This window comes from Oncorhynchus mykiss, chromosome 9, assembly GCF_013265735.2.
Source record: "Oncorhynchus mykiss isolate Arlee chromosome 9, USDA_OmykA_1.1, whole genome shotgun sequence".
Lineage (NCBI taxonomy): Eukaryota > Metazoa > Chordata > Actinopteri > Salmoniformes > Salmonidae > Oncorhynchus > Oncorhynchus mykiss.
In genome coordinates this window covers 58,964,306-58,982,956 of record NC_048573.1, presented here as the reverse complement: position 1 = coordinate 58,982,956, position 18,651 = coordinate 58,964,306, and the positions used below count along the sequence as shown (strand labels likewise).

The window sequence follows — 18,651 nt, the reverse complement described above, 5'->3', positions numbered from 1 at the left end:
AAAATAAAGTGGTGATCCTAACTGACCTAAGACAGGGAATTTTTACTAGGATTAAATGTCAGGAACTGAAAATCTAAGTTTAAATGTATTTGGCTAAGGTGTATGTAAACTTTTGACTTCAACCGTATGTCAACATCCAGTATACTTTAGGCACCACTCTCTCTTATCTAAAAGAATAACAAGAATGGGTTTCCCCCCCAAAGGGAAACAGGGTTACAAAGGGAAACATACTTAGATGCAGACGTGATACCTTTCACTCACAATGTAACAAACCAAAAACACTTACAACAGATAGTATATCTTTAATAATGACCATGATCAAATCTAAGAATGTGATAGTGACCTTTGATACAATGCATATTTAATTCAGGGGTGACTTAAATGTTTGTTTTCTACATTTATTTTTGTAAATGTTCATATATTATCATGAATCACTTCCTATACCATTATATAAATCTGACTCCCTCAATAATCACACTCCCTCTCAGTCTTTCACATTTGCATACAGACACACACAGTACAGCAAGCCCCCCCAAAATTAAAGAAATCACACAGATACCATGAAGACCATTCTCTGGGTTTTCATACACTTGACATTAAATCAGTAACATTAATTATAAGGATACACATTTCAGGCGTTCTCAATTAGCTTTGCCAGTACATTAAAGCTTAACATTTCTGAGGATGAAGTGGAAGGGTTATAGCAAGAAAAATATCCACATTTTAATTCCGTATGGAAATGACAAGGCGCAGAAACAAAATGACAGGCCAATCTTGAATTTAAAAGCAGTACATGCTACATTTTTGTCCCCAAAGTGACTTAAACAGGGACCCCCATTGTTGGAATGACAGGGAACAGAGAAATGTAACATATGATAAAGGAAAGACACAATTTAAAATAAGGGAAAAGACAATCGTATTGTCTGGCTAAGAACCTGAACTGAGTATGTTTGCATTTCCACCCCATCAAAAACAAAGCGAGGGACCTCCCTTGAGAGCAGATGTTCTAGACATCTTTCCTTTGAATCTTTTTGCTGACACACTTGAGGTACAGTGGAGCAAATATAATTTAATTGACACTGTTGTCAGAAAGAAATGCTAAGGCTCCACTCCGAAAAAATTCTTCCATAGTTTGTCACAACAGTGATCAGCCAAGTGATACATTTTTATACATAAAAAAAAAAAACGTTCACTTTATCCATAATATCAATAATTTGCAGAAGCTTTTTGGATAGACAATCCTCTACCATCCACAAACCACTCTGATGGACAAGGGCAAAACAGAACACTTCTTTTGATTATGCAAAATAAAACTGTTCCATGTTTGTCATGTTTGACATTTGTCAAGATTCTGTTGTCACATTCACTCTTCCTAAATCAGAACAAGCAATACAAGCACTTAAAGTTTCTCCAACACTCACACCACAAGTTGAACAGTCACTGAATATCAGCAGCATGTTTTTTTAAAGACGTGCAGATATTTGTTAATCATAATTAAGGATGTGCGTGTATAACAAATATGAGACCAGGGTTAAAATACAGAATATAGAACACTAAAAATGATGAAGCAATTTGATTGGTGCACACAACTTGGAGACTGGGAACCAGACCAGGAGCAAGGTGGCTCAAAGTTTGATGTGGGCCAAAGTCATCAAAATTAAATAGAAAAAGAAATATAAGTTACAAATTTCTTTATGTCCTCTTGTTCTTTTTATGATCTAAATTTCAATATGTCCATCCAAGTACAACCGTTGATCAAGCTATAAGGAGTAGTCTTCTATTGTGGTTTACTTCGGTTTTGGTGTTCCTTGGTTGGGGAGGGGAAGAAAAAACAAAATGGTTACCATTAGTAAACGGTTAATAAATAAATACATCTTCTACCCCACAACCATGGTATATTATTCCCTTAGAGACATAGTGTAGAATGTCGATGGGCAGAAGCCAAATAGAAGTGACATTTTAGAAAAGTTTCTTTACCTGATCAAGTCGGGACCCTCGCTGTATTGGAATTGGCTCATAGGTCTGTTGAAAGAGAAGAGGAATTTCGTTATGGTTACACCTACTGCACAAAACGCAATAAAATGGCAGCAAACAAATACCAAACAGTAGACATTTCGCTTTGATAGGACAAAATAAGAAATACAAACTCAGGTTTGCATCCCTATGTAAAGGAGATGTTTGTTATGGTTTTTGGATCATTACAAACATTGACGTAACCCATCCTTAATTAATGATCAGTTCAGGATCTTTGCGATCAACAGGAGATTAATGATTGATTACCTTTCTGACAACCTCCTCTTCCTCCTGTCTTTTCTCATAGTGGGAGAAGTCATCAAAGATGGAGGTGGTGTGTTTGAAGCCCACAATGATCTTCAGCACTTGCTTGGCCTTCTCCAGAGGGACCTCCTGAGTGTCCCTGGAGTTGGTCACCGGCTTGTTGTCATTGTTCTCCAGCCTGATGTGCCTCAGCTGGCTATTGGGCACGTCTTTCACAAACAGCCAGTCCACGTCAAACTTGCCTTTCCACTTGTCCTGCGCCCAGACGCCAGCACTGGTGCCGTAGTCCACGGGCGAGAGCATCTCTGCCACGCCACAGAAGTGCCCACTGCCATTAACGCTGAACAGCAGATAGACAGGGCCTTTGGCACTGATGGCACGAAAGGCTGAGTCCAGACGCTTGTTGCCGTGCTCTGTGCTGCACCAGATGGAGTACTTTATGGAGCGGTGGATGTCGTCCTCAGAGTAGCTCTTGATGATAAACACACGGCCATTCTTCAGGTTCCAGTCAAACTCCTTAGGGTTGTAGCTGTGGGCAGCCCGCAGCTTCTCCAGAACAGGGTGGTTCTCTAGACCTGAGCCAGAACCTGGAGGAACACCCCCTCCATTCCCAACACCCCCGCCACTAGAGGAACCGCTGCTGTCCATGCTGCCCCCTCCGTAGCCTGGATTACGGTTGCGCGGGGCAACCCAGCGGGTCTGAGGGGACGGGCCTAAGTTGTGGTTCTGGTATGATTGTGGAGGGGGCGGGCCCATGGTCATCTGCTGCACAAGGGACTGGGCAGATTGAATGGACTGCTGAGGGGGAGGGGGGAGACCGTGGGGAAGGTGGGAATGGCTATGAGAGTGGAGCTGCTGATGGTGGTGGTGGGGGGGCAGCGGAGGGGCCACTTTGCTTATAGGCCCCTTGTTATCCCATGTCCCAATGTCCATGTTGTGTTTGATGGGCGGTGGTGGCAGAGCTCCCCCCATGGGCATGCCCGGCTTGGCCTTGGCCTTCAGCAGCTGTGGCCTGGCTGGTTTGCTGGCGATAGCGGCCCAGGACGTGGGCTTAGGAGGGGGCATACCAATTGGTGTTCCACCGTTGCCTGTAGCAACAGCCTGAGCTACAGCACCACTGCCGCCGATCACAGAACTCACGCTCTTCACACCTGAGCCACTGCCAGACACATCCCCACCCATCTTCAGCCCCAGCATCCCTTGTTCAAGGCTGTTCATACCTGGTGCCTTGCTCAGAGTGTCACTGTGGAACCCTGTTTGGCCATCAGGGACTAGTGTGCCCCCCAGGGAGCTAGGAGGGTAGCTGTAGCTGCCCCCATAGGCTGAACTCTGAGTCTGCTGGCCTTGAGACCCACTGGTACCCCAGGCGGAGAAGGCCGGGTTCTCAGGGAAAAAGTTAAACCTATGCGGGTAGATGCTGCTGCCAAGTCCACCAGGTTGGCCAAACACAGTGTCATGCATGAAGTGGTGGTCTCCATTGCTGAGGGGCGCATAGGGAGTCAGGTAAGGGATAGGGGGGTCGCCACCGGTGGACCAAGGGGCCTCGCTAAGAGGGTAGGGAAATCCAATGGAGGGGGCATAGTAGCTGGACAGGTAAGGGTCAGTCATGGATTGGTAGCTGTTGGTCTAGAAGACAGAAAAAGAGGAGTGTAAGTACAATTTGTTTTTTAAATCCTGACACATTAAACTAAATGTCAACAACATGACCTACCACCACCAATACGCCAATGACCGTTAGCTCATACCCCAACAACCCTGACTTTAAGACTTAAAAGGGTATGCGTGCAGTACTTAGACATCACACATCATCTGTGATGATGTCAATGGAGTAATAATATCTGCTAACAAGGTAGCCAAGAAAACATCCATTCTCCTGTGAGACAGTATTGATTTGTGGTCCTCCCCTGCAGCCAAGTTGAAAAATATTCTATAATGACAAAGATACACACCATGATTTCAAAAGTCACTCACCTGATTGGATTGGCCAGAGAGATAGGGCTCAAAGTCATTATCATGGACAGTTTCCTTCTGGTGGAGTGAGCCATTTTGCACTGAAACCGGAAAGACTGATAGTAGGGTTATTTTTCAATGTCAAATCAAAATGTATTTGTCACATGCTTCTTAAACAACAGGTGCAGACTAACAGTGAAATGCTTACTTAACAATACAGACAAACACACAAGTATCCCTCCTTCATTCACGAAAAAACAAGACATGCTTAGTGTATGCCTGACTGAGAAGACAATAGAAATCTGATGTTAGCAATGTTGTTCTGTAGTACTGTAACACTTGCAAAACAAGGCATCACTGAAATCATGTCAAAGAATCTGGTGTTAGCTAGACTATTTTGCGAGAGAAAATTATGCTTGGGTTATATAACTGGGGTTACTTCAGTAAACCTCCAGTAGCAGCTGCAGTGCATTCAGAAAGTATTAAGACCCCTTGACTTTTCCCACATTTTGTTACATTACAGGCTTATTCTAAAATTGATTACATCATTTTTTTCCCCTCAATCTACACAATACCCCATAATGACAAAGCGAAAAACGTTTTTTTTTAGAAATGTTTGCAAATAGACACATAAAAAACAGAAATACCTTATTTAGATAACTATTCAGATCTTTGCTATGAGACTCTATATTAAGCTCAGGTGCATCCTTTTTCCATTGATCATCCTTGAGATATTTCTACAACTTGATTGGAGTTCACCTGTGGTAAATTAAATTGTTTGGACATGATTTGGAAAGGCACACACCTGTCTATGTAAGGTCCCACAATTGACAGTGCATGTCAGAGCAAAAACCAAGCCATATGGTCGAAGGAATTGTCTGTAGAGCTCCGAGACAGGATTGTGTCGAGGCACAGATCTGGGGAAGGGTACCAAAAAATGTCTGCAGCACTGAAGGTCCCCAAGAACACAGTGGCCTCTGCCATTCTTAAAATGGAAGTTTGGAACCACCAAGACTCTTCCTACAGCTGGACGCCCGGCCAAACTGACCCATCGGGCGAGAAGGGCCTTGGTCCAGAGTTCCTCTGTGGAGATGGGAGAACCTTCCAGAAGGACAACCATCTCTGCAGCACTCCACCAATCAGGCCTTTATGGTAGTGGCCAGAAAAGGCACCTAAAAACTCAAAGACCATGAGAAACAAGATTCTCAGGTCTGATGAAATCAACATTGAACTATTTGGCCTGAAGGCCAAGCGTCACATCTGGAGGAAACCTGCCACCATCCCTACAGTGAAGCATGGTGATGGCTGTATCATGCTGGGGGGGATATTTTTTTGCGGGAGGGACTGGGAGACTAGTATGGATCGAGGTTAAGATGAACAGGGAAAGTACAAAGAGTTCCTTTTTGAAAACCTGCTCCAGACCACTCAGGACCTCAGACTGGGGTGAGGGTTTACCTTCCAACAGGACAACGACACTAAGCACACAGCCAAGACAAAGCAGGAGTGACTTTGGGACAAGTCTCTGAATGTCCTTGAGTGGCCCAGCCTGACCCCAGACTTGAACCAGCGACACTCCCCATCAAACCTGACAGAGCGTGAGATGATCTGCAGAGAAGAATGGGAGAAACTCCCCAAATACAGGTGTGCCAAGCTTGTAGCATCATACCCAATAAGACATGAGGCTGTAATGGGTGCTTCAACAAAGTACTCAGTACAGGGTGTGAATACTTATGTAAATGTAATAATTCCAGGGTTTGTTGCAAAAATGCCTGAAATACTGGTTTTGCTTTGTCATTATGGGGTATTGTGTGTGGATTGAGGGAATAAATTAGAGAACATCAATTATCTTTCCTACACAGATAATAAAACTGCCCGATCTTCTGAATTTCCCAATATGTTTGATGCATTTCAGTCACTTAAAACCATACTTTGAAATACTGTAAAATACACTGTCAGACTGATTTGTAAGACTGTCATAGTCCCAATTAAAAAAGGTAAACATGGTCCGTTGATTACACCACCTTTTTACATGGTGGGGTCGCGATTTTTTTGTATTTATAGCAAAATAGGGTAGCAGGCCAAAAAGGTTTGGGAACCCCTGCCCTAGCACGACTTGACTTCATCTTTGACCAATGTTACTGTATTGCAAGAGCCAGCATTGTATTTACACCGCAGGTGCATTGTTGGTAACTCAGTGCATGGTCTGTGCTCGCGACCCGCCACCGGCTGAGCAATCATCGTCTAGCTAGCAGCCAGCGACATATATTGTCTAGCAAAGCTACGATAACGTTAGCTACAGTGCTCTTACCTTTAGCGTCTTGTCCTTTTGAAGTCTTCAGTCCCGTGTAATTGGTTTAAATGTAAAAAAATATAAAAACATTTTAGCATTCTACTTTCTAGACAAAAATACACGCGCACTGAAAATTAGAAGTTCGCTTAGCTACATTAGCTGGCTAGCTAACTACAGATATAAGGCTCAATCTTTGACAGCGTTAGCACATATGAAAAGGTTAGTTATCATAATATTGGGCGTCGTTAATTCTGAAAACAACTTGCTAGCGCTGGTTAACCACTTTTGCAACAGATGAAAGTTTTCCTAACAATAATCGGAAATGCAGACTTTTAGCAAACCACATTGCTAAATGCTAACTAGCGGCTAACTACCAAACCATTACCCCATTTGAGTAAACGTTAGCTAGCTAGTTGGTAGCATCGCATATCTCAGCAATGGTAACAGGGATGGATTGGACGCATAACCCCCTTTTATCAAATTTAAAGGCCTTTTTGACGCTGAATGGATATCTTCCCGGCAAATACAGCCTGCCTACCTGAGGGTCAATACTTGTTGCAGACATAATTCATGAAGCAAGTCACTGGATTTGTGTAGAAGCCTTTCAATTAGACGTCTGTTCTCTCAAAAACTACGTTTTCTTCGGATCCCAGTGGAGTAACGTTAGCTAGCTTGCTAAAAGCAAGTTTTTTTCTTCTTCTATATACTACGTTAGTCAGTAGCAAGCTAGCTCCAGCTCCACTGTTCAATTATGCCAGTCCCCATGCGTTTATTTAAATCCAATTTGGAGGTGTTCCGAAGGGTCCACTGCTAAGAGTTTATTTGAGCTTCCCCCCCTCCACCAAATTTCATTTACTGTGCTTTGATAGCCCTATTCACTTCCCCCACTGGCAGGTTCATCCGGGGTCTAAATGAAGGGGATTGACGTCAGCGGCACAACAGGCGCGGTGCGTCAAAGACCAAACGTCGGAAGTAATTCATCTTCAATGGGAGTACCGCGGTAGTCGCGTTTCAATATCGACTGTGAGTTTAACCTTCTGCCGCGATGACGAGCCAGCGCGCTAACCAATCGAACGGAAGAGTGATGGGGAACGTCCAGAAACGGGCCGAATTATTTGGGGCTCAATCTACTATATTCAAGGTAAAGCTTTGATTATCAAATAAAAACGTGCTAGAGAAATAACTCTCTATTGCAATTTAGATATACATTACGATATTATCTTGACGACTGCAAGTCACTTGAGTAGGCTTACCTGTGCACTAAAGGCATGGAATAGTCTACAATCCAGGCTTCACCTAGATATGTTAGTGCCATTGAATTCATTTAAAATGTTGATATGAAACTGTTACAGAGGAGTGTAAATGCTTTTTTTTAGGCTGAATCATATTGTATTGTATGTTTTAATTCTGTAATGTATTGATTGTTGCTGCCTTCTTGGCCAGGTCTCCCTTGAAAGAGAGACTCTGGGTCTCAATGAGCTTTTCCTGGTTAAATAAAGGTTAAATACACAAATATTTTTTTAAGTACTATGAGACAAAGTGTGAAACAGTGGAGTGAAGCAATTTAGTGAGTTGTTTCCGTTCACACTTTTAAAATTATGCAATTATTCTGTTGTGTTTCTCTAATTGACTGACAAACACATTGTTGTAAGTGCTTAATAGAGATACTGTATCATAGGCCCTGAGTACACTACAGCCCTACAATACTTATATAATATTCTGATTTGATGGACTGGACTCTGAGTTGAAAAAATTTGAGCAAATATTGAATAATATTGAGTGATACTCACTGACCAACCCAATGATTAACATTGGATTGGTAGCCTAGTGGTTAGCGGCAGGTAGACAAACCGAAAGTTTGCAAGATCGATTCCCTGAGCTGGCAAGGTAAAAAGCTGTCGTTCTGCCCCTGAACAAGGCAGTTAACCCACTGTTCCTAGGCCGTCAGTGAGAATAAGAATTTGTTCTTAACTGACCTGTCTTGTAAAATATTTTTAAAAATATGATTTTTATCAGTAGTAAGGAAAGTAAATTAGTAATATGACACTAACAAAACACATTGCACACATTAGCTAAAAGACAAGTGCTGTTTATTTCAACAAAATCCACTTAAAGATACATTCAGGGCTTTTCCCCAGCAGTGACATCTACATTCAGAAGAAATTCAGAGGTAGGCCTAGGAGATGCTTCCTGACTATATCTTTAAGATTTTAGTTTTTTACATGAACTACTGACATTAACTTATTTCTATCACAATATTGAAGATTATTTACTAAATGTCTTTACGTATTTTCCTCTGGTGTCTGGAATCAGTACATTCTCATGTATGAACTACTGTACTGTACTGTGTACAAACAAACACACACACACACACACACACACACACACACACACACACAGAGAGAGAGAAAGAAAGACAGACACACAAACACAAACACACACACAGAGAGAGACACACAGACGGATACCTTCACATACACTACCGTTCAAAAGTTTGGGGTCACTTAGAAATGTCATTGTTTTTGTCCATTAAAATAACATCAAATTTATCAGAAACACAGTGTGGATATTGTTAATGTTGTAAATGGCTATTGTAGCTGAAAATGGCTGATTTTTTTAAATGGAATATCTAATTGAAAAAGGGTTTTCTAATGATCAATTAGCCTTTTAAAATTATAAACTTTAATTAGCTAACACAACGTGCCATTGGAACACAGGAGTGATGGTTGCTGATAATGGGCCTCTGTATGCCTATGTAGATATTCCATTTAAAAAAACAGCCGTTTCCAGCTACAATAGTCATTTACAACATTAACAATGTCTACACTGTACTTCTGATCATTTTAATGTCATTTTAATGGACAAAAAATGGCTTTTCTTTAAAAAACAAGGACATTTCAAAGTGACCCCAAACTTTTGAACGGTAGTGTAGGTCCAAATCCTAAATTGAAATCTGTATACATAACTTTGATAATTTGCACGTGACTGTAGTTTTCGTGCAAATCTCTCATTAACATCAATGTAGGACACACAATTATAGGATTCAGTTCATATTCAACTGTTTGCATAATTGCTTATTTTTACAAAGTGCCATTATGTCATAATACAATGAATACTATTTCCTGCACACTGATACATGTTATGTCAGAAGTATCAGTAGTGTTCTGGGTGTACCTGTATTGACCTAGCCTGGGTGCCAGTCTGTTTCTGCTCTCTTGCCAACTAGGAATAGTTATGCCAAACAACTTGACAATGACAATGGAGCAGGCAAAAACACAGACAGATCTGCAGAGGTGTAAAGTAACTAATTACAACTACTCTCGTTACTATAATTGAGTAGCTTTTCCAAGTACTTGTACTTTTTTGGTATTTTTTCAAAGTCAGTAATTTTACTTCTACTTGAGTAAAATGTTATATAAGTAACAATACTTCTACTTGAGTAGGATATTTCAGTACTCTTTCCACCCCTGGTAATTGAGTGAAAGAGGGAGTTTGTGTGTGTGTGTGAGTGATTTAGTGAGTGAGTGAGCGAGTGATTTAGTGAGTGATTTAGTGAGGGGGAGTGAGTGTGTGTGAATGGGTGAGTGAGTGAATGTCACCCGGTCCCATGGACAAGTAACAAGTAACGAAGGGGTGATGAATGGGTGTAGGATTAGACATGTTTATTTCTGGAGTCTGAAGTATATTGAAGTCTGTCAACTTTATTGTGAAGGCACTTTATTTTGTATTGCTTTTTAAAATCATAAATACACTTTGACTGTTTACTTTATTTTCTAATATTAATAGTATAATTTTGACAAATTCTTAGTTTTTTTACATGCAGATGTGCCTTGTTGCACTGAACTTAGTTCCTAGTTCCTTGCACTGAACATTCATTTCCTCTCTTTCGTTTTAATGTAATGCATGGAAAAGATAATGTGTAACAACTTTCAGGTAACCTTAGCGAAATTAGCTAAGTATCAAGTCAATGTTTTTATTTGAAAAGTGACTTCTTTATTTTTACTTTACTTTTATTTTAAATTTTCAACTTTTTTTATTTTAATTGAGTAGTTTTTTTTACACCAGTAATTTGACATCTACTTGAATAAAATGTCATTAAACTAACAGTGCTGCTACTTGAGTAGGATATTTCTGTACTCTTTCCACCTTTGCAGATCTGGGATTAAGCTAGTATTGACCATCATTACATTAAACAGAGAACTCATGCTTGTTTACTCTAGTATGCATTAAGAGTGCTGGTAGGCAGAGGAATGATGTTTTGTGAGCATTGTGGGAATGTCTTCTGTTTCACTGACTGGAGATATTCCACTCTCTTGTACCTCTTCTGCCCTCCTTGCCTGTCAGTCATTTTCAACCCACTTGAAATCTTTACTTATAGTCTGTAAAACAAAACATGATGGTGAGATAATAAGGTAACTGCACAGTCTCACACAGAAACATATTGAATACACTTAGAAAAGAAGGTGCTACCTAGTACCTATGGTAAAAAGGTTATTCGGTTGTCCCCTTAGGACAACCCTTTGAGTAACCCTTTTGGTTCCAGGTAGAACCCTTTTCGGGTCAAATGTAGAACCCATTCCACAGAGGGTTCTATCTGGAACCCAAAAAAGGTTCTCCTATGGGGACAGCCAAAGAACCCTTTTGGAACCCTTTTTTCTAAGAGTGTACTACAATATCAAATATGTGCCAACGCACGCACACAGACACACACGTATGTTTGTATGGTCTGGAACGACACTGTGTGTCCCGAATATGTATGATTTTTTTCCCCCTGAGAAAGTAATGGCACATACAGCCCAATTCTGAACACTATAAGTACAACTGCAATGGTTTAGATGGGTATTATAAACTGGGTGGTTCAAGCCCTGAATGCTGATTGTCTGAAAGCCATGGTATATCAGACCGTATACCACAGGTATAACAAAAATATTGTTGTACTGCTCTAATTACGTTGGTAACCAGTTTATAATAGCAATTTTTCCAATAGACGACGGCTAAGGGCTGTATCCAGGCACTCCACGTTGCGTCGTGCTTAAGAACAGCCCTTAGCCGTGGTATATTGGCCATATATCTCACCCCCTCGGGCTTTATTGGTTTAAATTAACCCCACCAATGAAATTAACTGAAAAAAATAAATAATTAACAGAATTATATGAATAAATATATAATGATGCAACACTAACTTGGTCAATGTACATTTTCTATTGAATCTTCTCTTTTAACCTCTAGACAGTTTGAACCAACTTAGAAGGGTATAAATTATTACAATAACTAAAAAGTGGGGTGGAAGGGGAAAAAAAGGCATTGATAGTATTACATTTATGTGCCTGTGACTTAATGCTTTAGTATCTGTTCTAGTTTGTGTGTTTTCTTGTTTGTTGTGACCACGTGTAAAATGCACTTTGAAAATTCACATACAGCTGTCCTCCTCTGTGAAGGTGCTGACCACATAGCAGGCGTAGGCAAATCCCAAAAACTGTAGGCACAAACACAGAGACCACAAGTTCAACATTACATTACAATGAAGAACACAGCATAGATACAGTGCCTTGCGAAAGTATTCGGCCCCCTTGAACTTTGCGACCTTTTGCCACATTTCAGGCTTCAAACATAAAGATATAAAACTGTATTTTTTTGTGAAGAATCAACAACAAGTGGGACACAATCATGAAGTGGAACGACATTTATTGGATATTTCAAACTTTTTTAACAAATCAAAAACTGAAAAATTGGGCGTGCAAAATTATTCAGCCCCCTTAAGTTAATACTTTGTAGCGCCACCTTTTGCTGCGATTACAGCTGTAAGTCGCTTGGGGTATGTCTCTATCAGTTTTGCACATCGAGAGACTGAAATGTTTTCCCATTCCTCCTTGCAAAACAGCTCGAGCTCAGTGAGGTTGGATGGAGAGCATTTGTGAACAGCAGTTTTCAGTTCTTTCCACAGATTCTCGATTGGATTCAGGTCTGGACTTTGACTTGGCCATTCTAACACCTGGATATGTTTATTTTTGAACCATTCCATTGTAGATTTTGCTTTATGTTTTGGATCATTGTCTTGTTGGAAGACAAATCTCCGTCCCAGTCTCAGGTCTTTTGCAGACTCCATCAGGTTTTCTTCCAGAATGTTCCTGTATTTTGCTCCATCCATCTTCCCATCAATTTTAACCATCTTCCCTGTCCCTGCTGAAGAAAAGCAGGCCCAAACCATGATTCTGCCACCACCATGTTTGACAGTGGGGTTGGTGTGTTCAGGGTGATGAGCTGTGTCGCTTTTACGCCAAACATAACGTTTTGCATTGTTGCCAAAAAGTTCAATTTTGGTTTCATCTGACCAGAGCACCTTCTTCCACATGTTTGGTGTGTCTCCCAGGTGGCTTGTGACAAACTTTAAACAACACTTTTTATGGATATCTTTAAGAAATGGCTTTCTTCTTGCCACTCTTCCATAAAGGCCAGATTTGTGCAATATACGACTGATTGTTGTCCTATGGACAGAGTCTCCCACCTCAGCTGTAGATCTCTGCAGTTCATCCAGAGTGATCATGGGCCTCTTGGCTGCATCTCTGATCAGTCTTCTCCTTGTATGAGCTGAAAGTTTAGAGGGACGGCCAGGTCTTGGTAGATTTGCAGTGGTCTGATACTCCTTCCATTTCAATATTATCGCTTGCACAGTGCTCCTTGGGATGTTTAAAGCTTGGGAAATCTTTTTGTATCCATATCCGGCTTTAAAGTTCTTCACAACAGTATCTCGGACCTGCCTGGTGTATTCCTTGTTCTTCATGATGCTCTCTGCGCTTTTAACGGACCTCTGAGACTATCACAGTGCAGGTGCATTTATACGGAGACTTGATTACACACAGGTGGATTGTATTTATCATCATTAGTCATTTAGGTCAACATTGGATCATTCAGAGATCCTCACTGAACTTCTGGAGAGAGTTTGCTGCACTGAAAGTAAAGGGGCTGAATAATTTTGCACGCCCAATTTATCAGTTTTTGATTTGTTAAAAAAGTTTGAAATATTCAATAAATGTCGTTCCACTTCATGATTGTGTCCCACTTGTTGTTGATTCTTCACAAAAAAATACAGTTTTATATCTTTATGTTTGAAGCCTGAAATGTGGCAAAAGGTCGCAAAGTTCAAGGGGGCCGAATACTTTCGCAAGGCACTGTACGTTCTGAATTTATTTCTGAGAGGGAGAGAAATGGGTGGGGAGGTGGACAGACAGAGACAGCAAGGCAGCAGCTCTGGGAACCTGGCTCCGGAAATGAAAGCCTCTTCTCATCATCAGCTTTTCAGCTCATTCAAGCACCTGCCACAGAACTCCTACTCACATGCTGATGGCCTCTCTTTTTCTTCCTCACCTTCCTTCCAGCCCTACACTGCTTCCTCTCTTCCTCTTGCCTTGCTCTTGCTCTCTACATCTGTGGTCTGTTCTCAATGTGATTTAGGTGTAGTTACACTGGAATCTGTCAGAATTGTGAATGAATAGAATGTCATTGTGGATCCATTTGGGTGTTTCAGGATATTCTGGAGAGAGTGTTACAAAATACATATTCTGGGTGAACTCTGGGGAGAGTGTTGACAGTTGAATTCTGGTGAGAAATGTTTAACATTTTATAATGTTATAGTTTTGTTTTACCTCTCCCTGAGAGAGAGAACTCACAGAGATTAGGACTTGTACAATGCAGTGTAGGACCTCTATGTATTGATATTCCAGCCAGCATCCCAGAGCAGAGATGAATTCTGGGCTCTCCAAACTCTGCCATCTAGTGGCAGGAAGGTCCCTGTCATCACAGCCTGGACTGTTGTCTTTCCACCATGAACGGTGTGAGGATACACCCAGAGAAAGCAGGTCGCTCTCCTGCAGTGACACAGCATATGGGTTGTTCATGATAACATGTTTATGGTATATAATTGTTTTGGGAAAAAAGAGACTGATTGATTCAATGCCAAAAGAACACACAATTCAAGGTGTGGCAAATATATTAGGCTAGCGGATAGTGGATCTGAATATTAGTGATCAATACCTTGGAAAGGCCTCCCAGGTCCAAGTAGAGACAGCTCACAAAGACATTCCATGCCACCCATAGTAATGTCCACAGCAGGTACTGAGGGATGAACATATATTTGATGAGCATTTTAGACACATACAGTACATTCGGAAAGTATTCAGACCCCTTGACTTTTTACGTTACAGCCTTATTCTAAAATTGATTAAATATTTTTTTCCTCATCAATCTACACAGGTTTTTAGAAACAGAAATACCTTATGTACTTAAGTATTCAGACCTTTGCTATGAGACTCGAAATTGAGCTCAGGTGCACCCTGTTGCCATTGACCATCCTTGAGATGTTTCTACAACTTGATTGGAGTCCACCTGTGGAAAATTCAATTGATTGAACATGATTTGAAAAGGCACACACCTGTCTATATAAGGTCCCACAGTTGACAGTGCATGCCACAGCAAAAACCAAGCCATGAGGTCAAAGGAATTGTCCGAAGAGCTCCGAGACAGGATTGTTTCGAGGCACAGAGTTCCTCTGTGGAGATGGGAGAACCTTCTAGAAGGAAAACCATCTCTGCAGCTTTCCACCAATCAGGCCTTTATGGTAGAGTGGCCAGACGGAAGCCACTCCTCAGTAAAAGGCACCTGACAGCCCTCTTTGAGTTTGACAAAATGCACCTAAAGGACTCTCAGACCATGAGAAACACGATTCTCTGGTCTGATGAAAGCAAGATTGAACTCTTTGGCCTGAATGCCAAGCATCACGTCTGGAGGAAACCTGCCACCATCCCTACAGTGAAGCATGGTGATGGCTGTATCATGCTGTGGGGATGTTTTTCAGTGGCAGGGACTGGGAGATTAGTTAGGATTGAGGGAAAGATGAAAGGAGCAAAGTCCAGAGAGATCCTTGATGAAAACCTCCTCCAGAGTGCTCAGGAACTCAGACTGGGGTGAAGGGTCACCTTCCAACAGGACAACGACACTAAGCACACAGCCAAGACAACGCATGATTCTGGTTCAACAAAGTACTGAGTAAAGGGTTTGAATACTTATGTAAATGTGACATTTACGTTTTTATTTTATAAAGGAGCACAAATTTTTTTTTAACGGTTTTTGCTTTTTCATTATGGAGTATTGTGTGTAGATTGATGAGGGAGAAAAAAACAATTTAATCAATTTTAGAATAAGCCTGTAAGGTAACAAAATGTGGAAAAAATCAAAAGGACTGAATACTTTCCGAATGCACTGTAATGTGTATCTATTTATATGGCGGAAAATCACTATACATGGCAGAATTCAAACAGTGGCCAACGCTATTCCACAATAGTTATACAAATGGCTTTGCCTTCAACACAGTTCCATTCTCTATGAAGAATTGACATATTTCATCGAATTATCCATGTTGATTACAAGGTGGGGGCAGATTAACACAAAAGTAGTGTGGCCTAGATGTGACTTACTAGAACAACATAGCGTGGTCTGTACTGAATGGTGCCAAAAAGGCAGAGGATAACCATAATTATGTGCAGGAAGTTGACCATGATGGGAGCCCACTGGTACCCAAGGAAGTCCAAAGCCTGCCTCTCCAATGCTGTCATCTGGTGTGTAAAAGGGAGAGAGCAGAAGGAGGTGGGGGGGGGGGGGGGGGGGGGGGGGGGAGAAACTCTACTACAGTATTATGCATGATAAAGCATCTTATCAAGTCATCCACTCACTGGGTCCAGACTCTTCAGAGATTCTAATCTACAGTTGGTTCTGAATCAATGAGAGATGGATGATGGTGTTGTGACTTGTTAAATGGACATTTCCCTCCTATGTACCCTATAAAACATCCACTGCACATATTTTTTTCCCTATGATGACTGCTCTCTCTGGGTTGTCAAGGTAACTGAGCCACGGGGGACAAAGCATGTTGCATGGAGAGGGGAAGAGCAGGGATATGAGTTCTGTCCTCTGAGGTCGCCCTTCTCCATCACTCAAAAGGGGGGCAGGGTGGGAAGAAAGAGCAGGGACAAAGTCTGAGGTTCAGACAGAGTGGGGGTTGGCTCCCTTTCCCCATCGGCAACTCAAGATAAACATGGAAATGGTGTACTCTAAAACACACAATAAATTAGCATGAATACAAAAATCTTAGCTAGATAAAAATGTATATTAACTGATGCTTGATTGACCCGTAATATTTATATTATATTAATAGAACTTACATATGTTTTTCTCAGAACACAAATATAGGCTATGTGTCCAACTATTAGGCTACATAATTTTACTACAACATATTGTTATTCAATTTAGTTGGATATGGAAATGTTAAGACTCTTTGACTTGGGTTTCGTGAGTCGTGGGAACTAGCTATAATGTACAAATGTTTATATCTCAAATTGTAAAATATGCCTACTTCCTTTCCTCAATCTGAAAATATTAACAATATCAGTATACAATTTCAACAACATCAGCCAGCGGAAGTGGCAGTAATCGTTCAAGAGAAGAAGTAAAGCAAGGCAATGGTAGCAGGTGTGTTTTTAAAGTATGTAAACAGTAGAGATAGCATCATCACAGAAGAATGATCTCACCAATTGGAGAGTGCAGAAGAAGATCAGCATACATCGTCCTGAACAGCACCCCATTATATCTCTGCTTAAACAGGTTTCAAATACGCGAATCGAAACCGCAATATGACTTTTAGTAAATTCAGAGGGGCAAATTTAATAGTCCTATATCCAAACAAGCTCGGGTGCGTGGACGTGTTGTGGTTTGCGGAGGTGGAATAAAACTGGCCGAGATGAAAAACACGTAAGGTCTGTGTTACAACGAGGGGGGGGAGGGTAGGGGGCATAGTAATAGCTCTACTCTGATGCTCCGGTAGGTGTGGCGCTAAGGACGCTTGGGACTACTAGTGTAAAACGCCAGCATGTGGTGGTGCTGGTGTAAGGGACAATGCCATACACGTTGAGTAGACCCAGACAAAATGGTCTCCGTGATATTTTCTGAAATACAGGTCCATTCTTACCCCCCAAATTGTTAACTTTCAAGCAACCCTCATCTGTGGTCACGTACAAACATTCCGTAGGCCTAGAGGGACCCACTGGTTCCCACATCGTGGACCGTGGAAGTAGACGCCTACTAGAAATGGAAGTCAAACTCATGTAGTCTATAAACCAAACAGGGAAACCTGCGCACGTCACTGTGCGTGTGTTTGGTTGATGCTGAAGGACAGCTTCACTCAATTAGGCCGGGTTGGAATCACAGTGATGAGGGCAAACTTTTTCACAAGGCTTTTATTTTATGCTCCAGCTTCTTGTGACCGGTGAGACAGTAAAATAGGCTCCGGAATAATAGGTCTATTCGTTTTAATCCAGTGATGTATACCACATTAGCCTGACCAACCAACCTTTTTTAGCCATCCTTGGTGATTAAAAATCAATACCATTCACCACATTAGTATTACACATTTATTAGTTGTCTACATCAGTGGTGTAAAGTACTGAAGTAAAAATACTTTAAAGTAGTACTTAAGTCGTTTTTTGGGGTATCTGTACTTTACTTTACTATTTATATTTTTGAAAACTTTTACTTTTACTCCACTACATTCCTAAAGAAAATTATGTAATTTTTACTCCATACATTTTCTCTTACACTCAAAAGTACTCGTTACATTTTAAATGCTTAGGGGGACAGAAAATGGTCCAATTCACACACTTATCAAGAGAACATCCCTGGTTATCCCTAATGCCTCTGATCTGGCGGATTCACTAAACACAAATGCTTTGTTTGAAAATTATGTTGGAGTGTGCCCCTGGCTATCCATACATTTAAAAAACAATAACATTTAGCCGTTTGGTTTTCTTAATATAAGGAATTTTACTTTTGATACTTAAGTATATTCAAAACCAAATATTTGTAGACTTTTACTGGGTAACTTTCACTTTTACTTGAGTCATTTTCTAATAAGGCATCTTTACGTTTACTCAAGTATGACAATTGGGTACTTTTTTCGCAGCTGGTTTATACATGGTCATCTATTTCGGCACAGGCGTCCACATCTGTGGCTTAGATATGAAATATTATTCCAGTCTCCATTGCATTCATTCGCTTCCCGGTCCGCCCGAGTGATGGCGCTAGATAGA

At 41.0% G+C, this 18,651-nt stretch overlaps 2 protein-coding genes across 3 annotated transcripts; both read right to left on the bottom strand.

The window, feature by feature from the left end:
* Positions 1 to 282: 282 nt before the first annotated feature.
* On the bottom strand, positions 283 to 7,488 carry LOC110532506 (YTH domain-containing family protein 1). 2 transcript variants are annotated; one of them, XM_021616469.2, is made up of 6 exons: positions 7,056 to 7,488; positions 6,536 to 6,560; positions 4,249 to 4,328; positions 2,281 to 3,903; positions 1,978 to 2,022; positions 283 to 1,807 (listed from the first exon to the last, which is right to left on the bottom strand). In XM_021616469.2, the coding sequence occupies exons 1-6, from the start codon at positions 7,080 to 7,082 to the stop codon at positions 1,778 to 1,780; spliced, it is 1,830 nt and encodes a 609-aa protein (XP_021472144.1). In that variant the 5' UTR covers positions 7,083 to 7,488; the 3' UTR covers positions 283 to 1,777. The 2 variants fall into 2 exon arrangements, with proteins under 2 accessions (XP_021472144.1, XP_021472143.1); XM_021616468.2 differs by having other exon boundaries at positions 4,249 to 4,343; positions 7,056 to 7,486.
* Positions 7,489 to 9,328: 1,840 nt separating this feature from the next.
* On the bottom strand, positions 9,329 to 17,331 carry LOC110532505 (sodium/potassium-transporting ATPase subunit beta-1-interacting protein 3-like). Its single transcript, XM_021616467.2, has 6 exons — positions 17,098 to 17,331; positions 15,988 to 16,125; positions 14,549 to 14,629; positions 14,185 to 14,382; positions 11,936 to 11,993; positions 9,329 to 10,896 (listed from the first exon to the last, which is right to left on the bottom strand). The coding sequence occupies exons 1-6, from the start codon at positions 17,149 to 17,151 to the stop codon at positions 10,886 to 10,888; spliced, it is 540 nt and encodes a 179-aa protein (XP_021472142.2). The 5' UTR covers positions 17,152 to 17,331; the 3' UTR covers positions 9,329 to 10,885.
* Between the last annotated feature and the right edge of the window lie 1,320 nt (positions 17,332 to 18,651).

What these genes read in the sequence shown, in the direction of transcription:
- LOC110532506 (XM_021616468.2), bottom strand. Translation starts at nt 7,082, where the DNA reads ATGTCTGCAACAAGTATTGACCCTCAG. An exon ending in CAACAAGTATTGACCCTCAG is followed by an intron (nt 6,561 to 7,055) that starts GTAGGCAGGCTG and finishes ACGGGACTGAAG; the next exon opens with ACTTCAAAAGGACAAGACGC. An exon ending in TCTCTGGCCAATCCAATCAG is followed by an intron (nt 3,904 to 4,248) that starts GTGAGTGACTTT and finishes TCTGTCTTCTAG; the next exon opens with ACCAACAGCTACCAATCCAT.
- LOC110532505 (XM_021616467.2), bottom strand. Translation starts at nt 17,151, where the DNA reads ATGGGGTGCTGTTCAGGACGATGTATGCTGATCTTCTTCTGCACTCTC. An exon ending in TCTTCTGCACTCTCCAATTG is followed by an intron (nt 16,126 to 17,097) that starts GTGAGATCATTC and finishes TTTACACACCAG; the next exon opens with ATGACAGCATTGGAGAGGCA. An exon ending in TTGTACAAGTCCTAATCTCT is followed by an intron (nt 11,994 to 14,184) that starts GTGAGTTCTCTC and finishes TTGTGCCTACAG; the next exon opens with TTTTTGGGATTTGCCTACGC.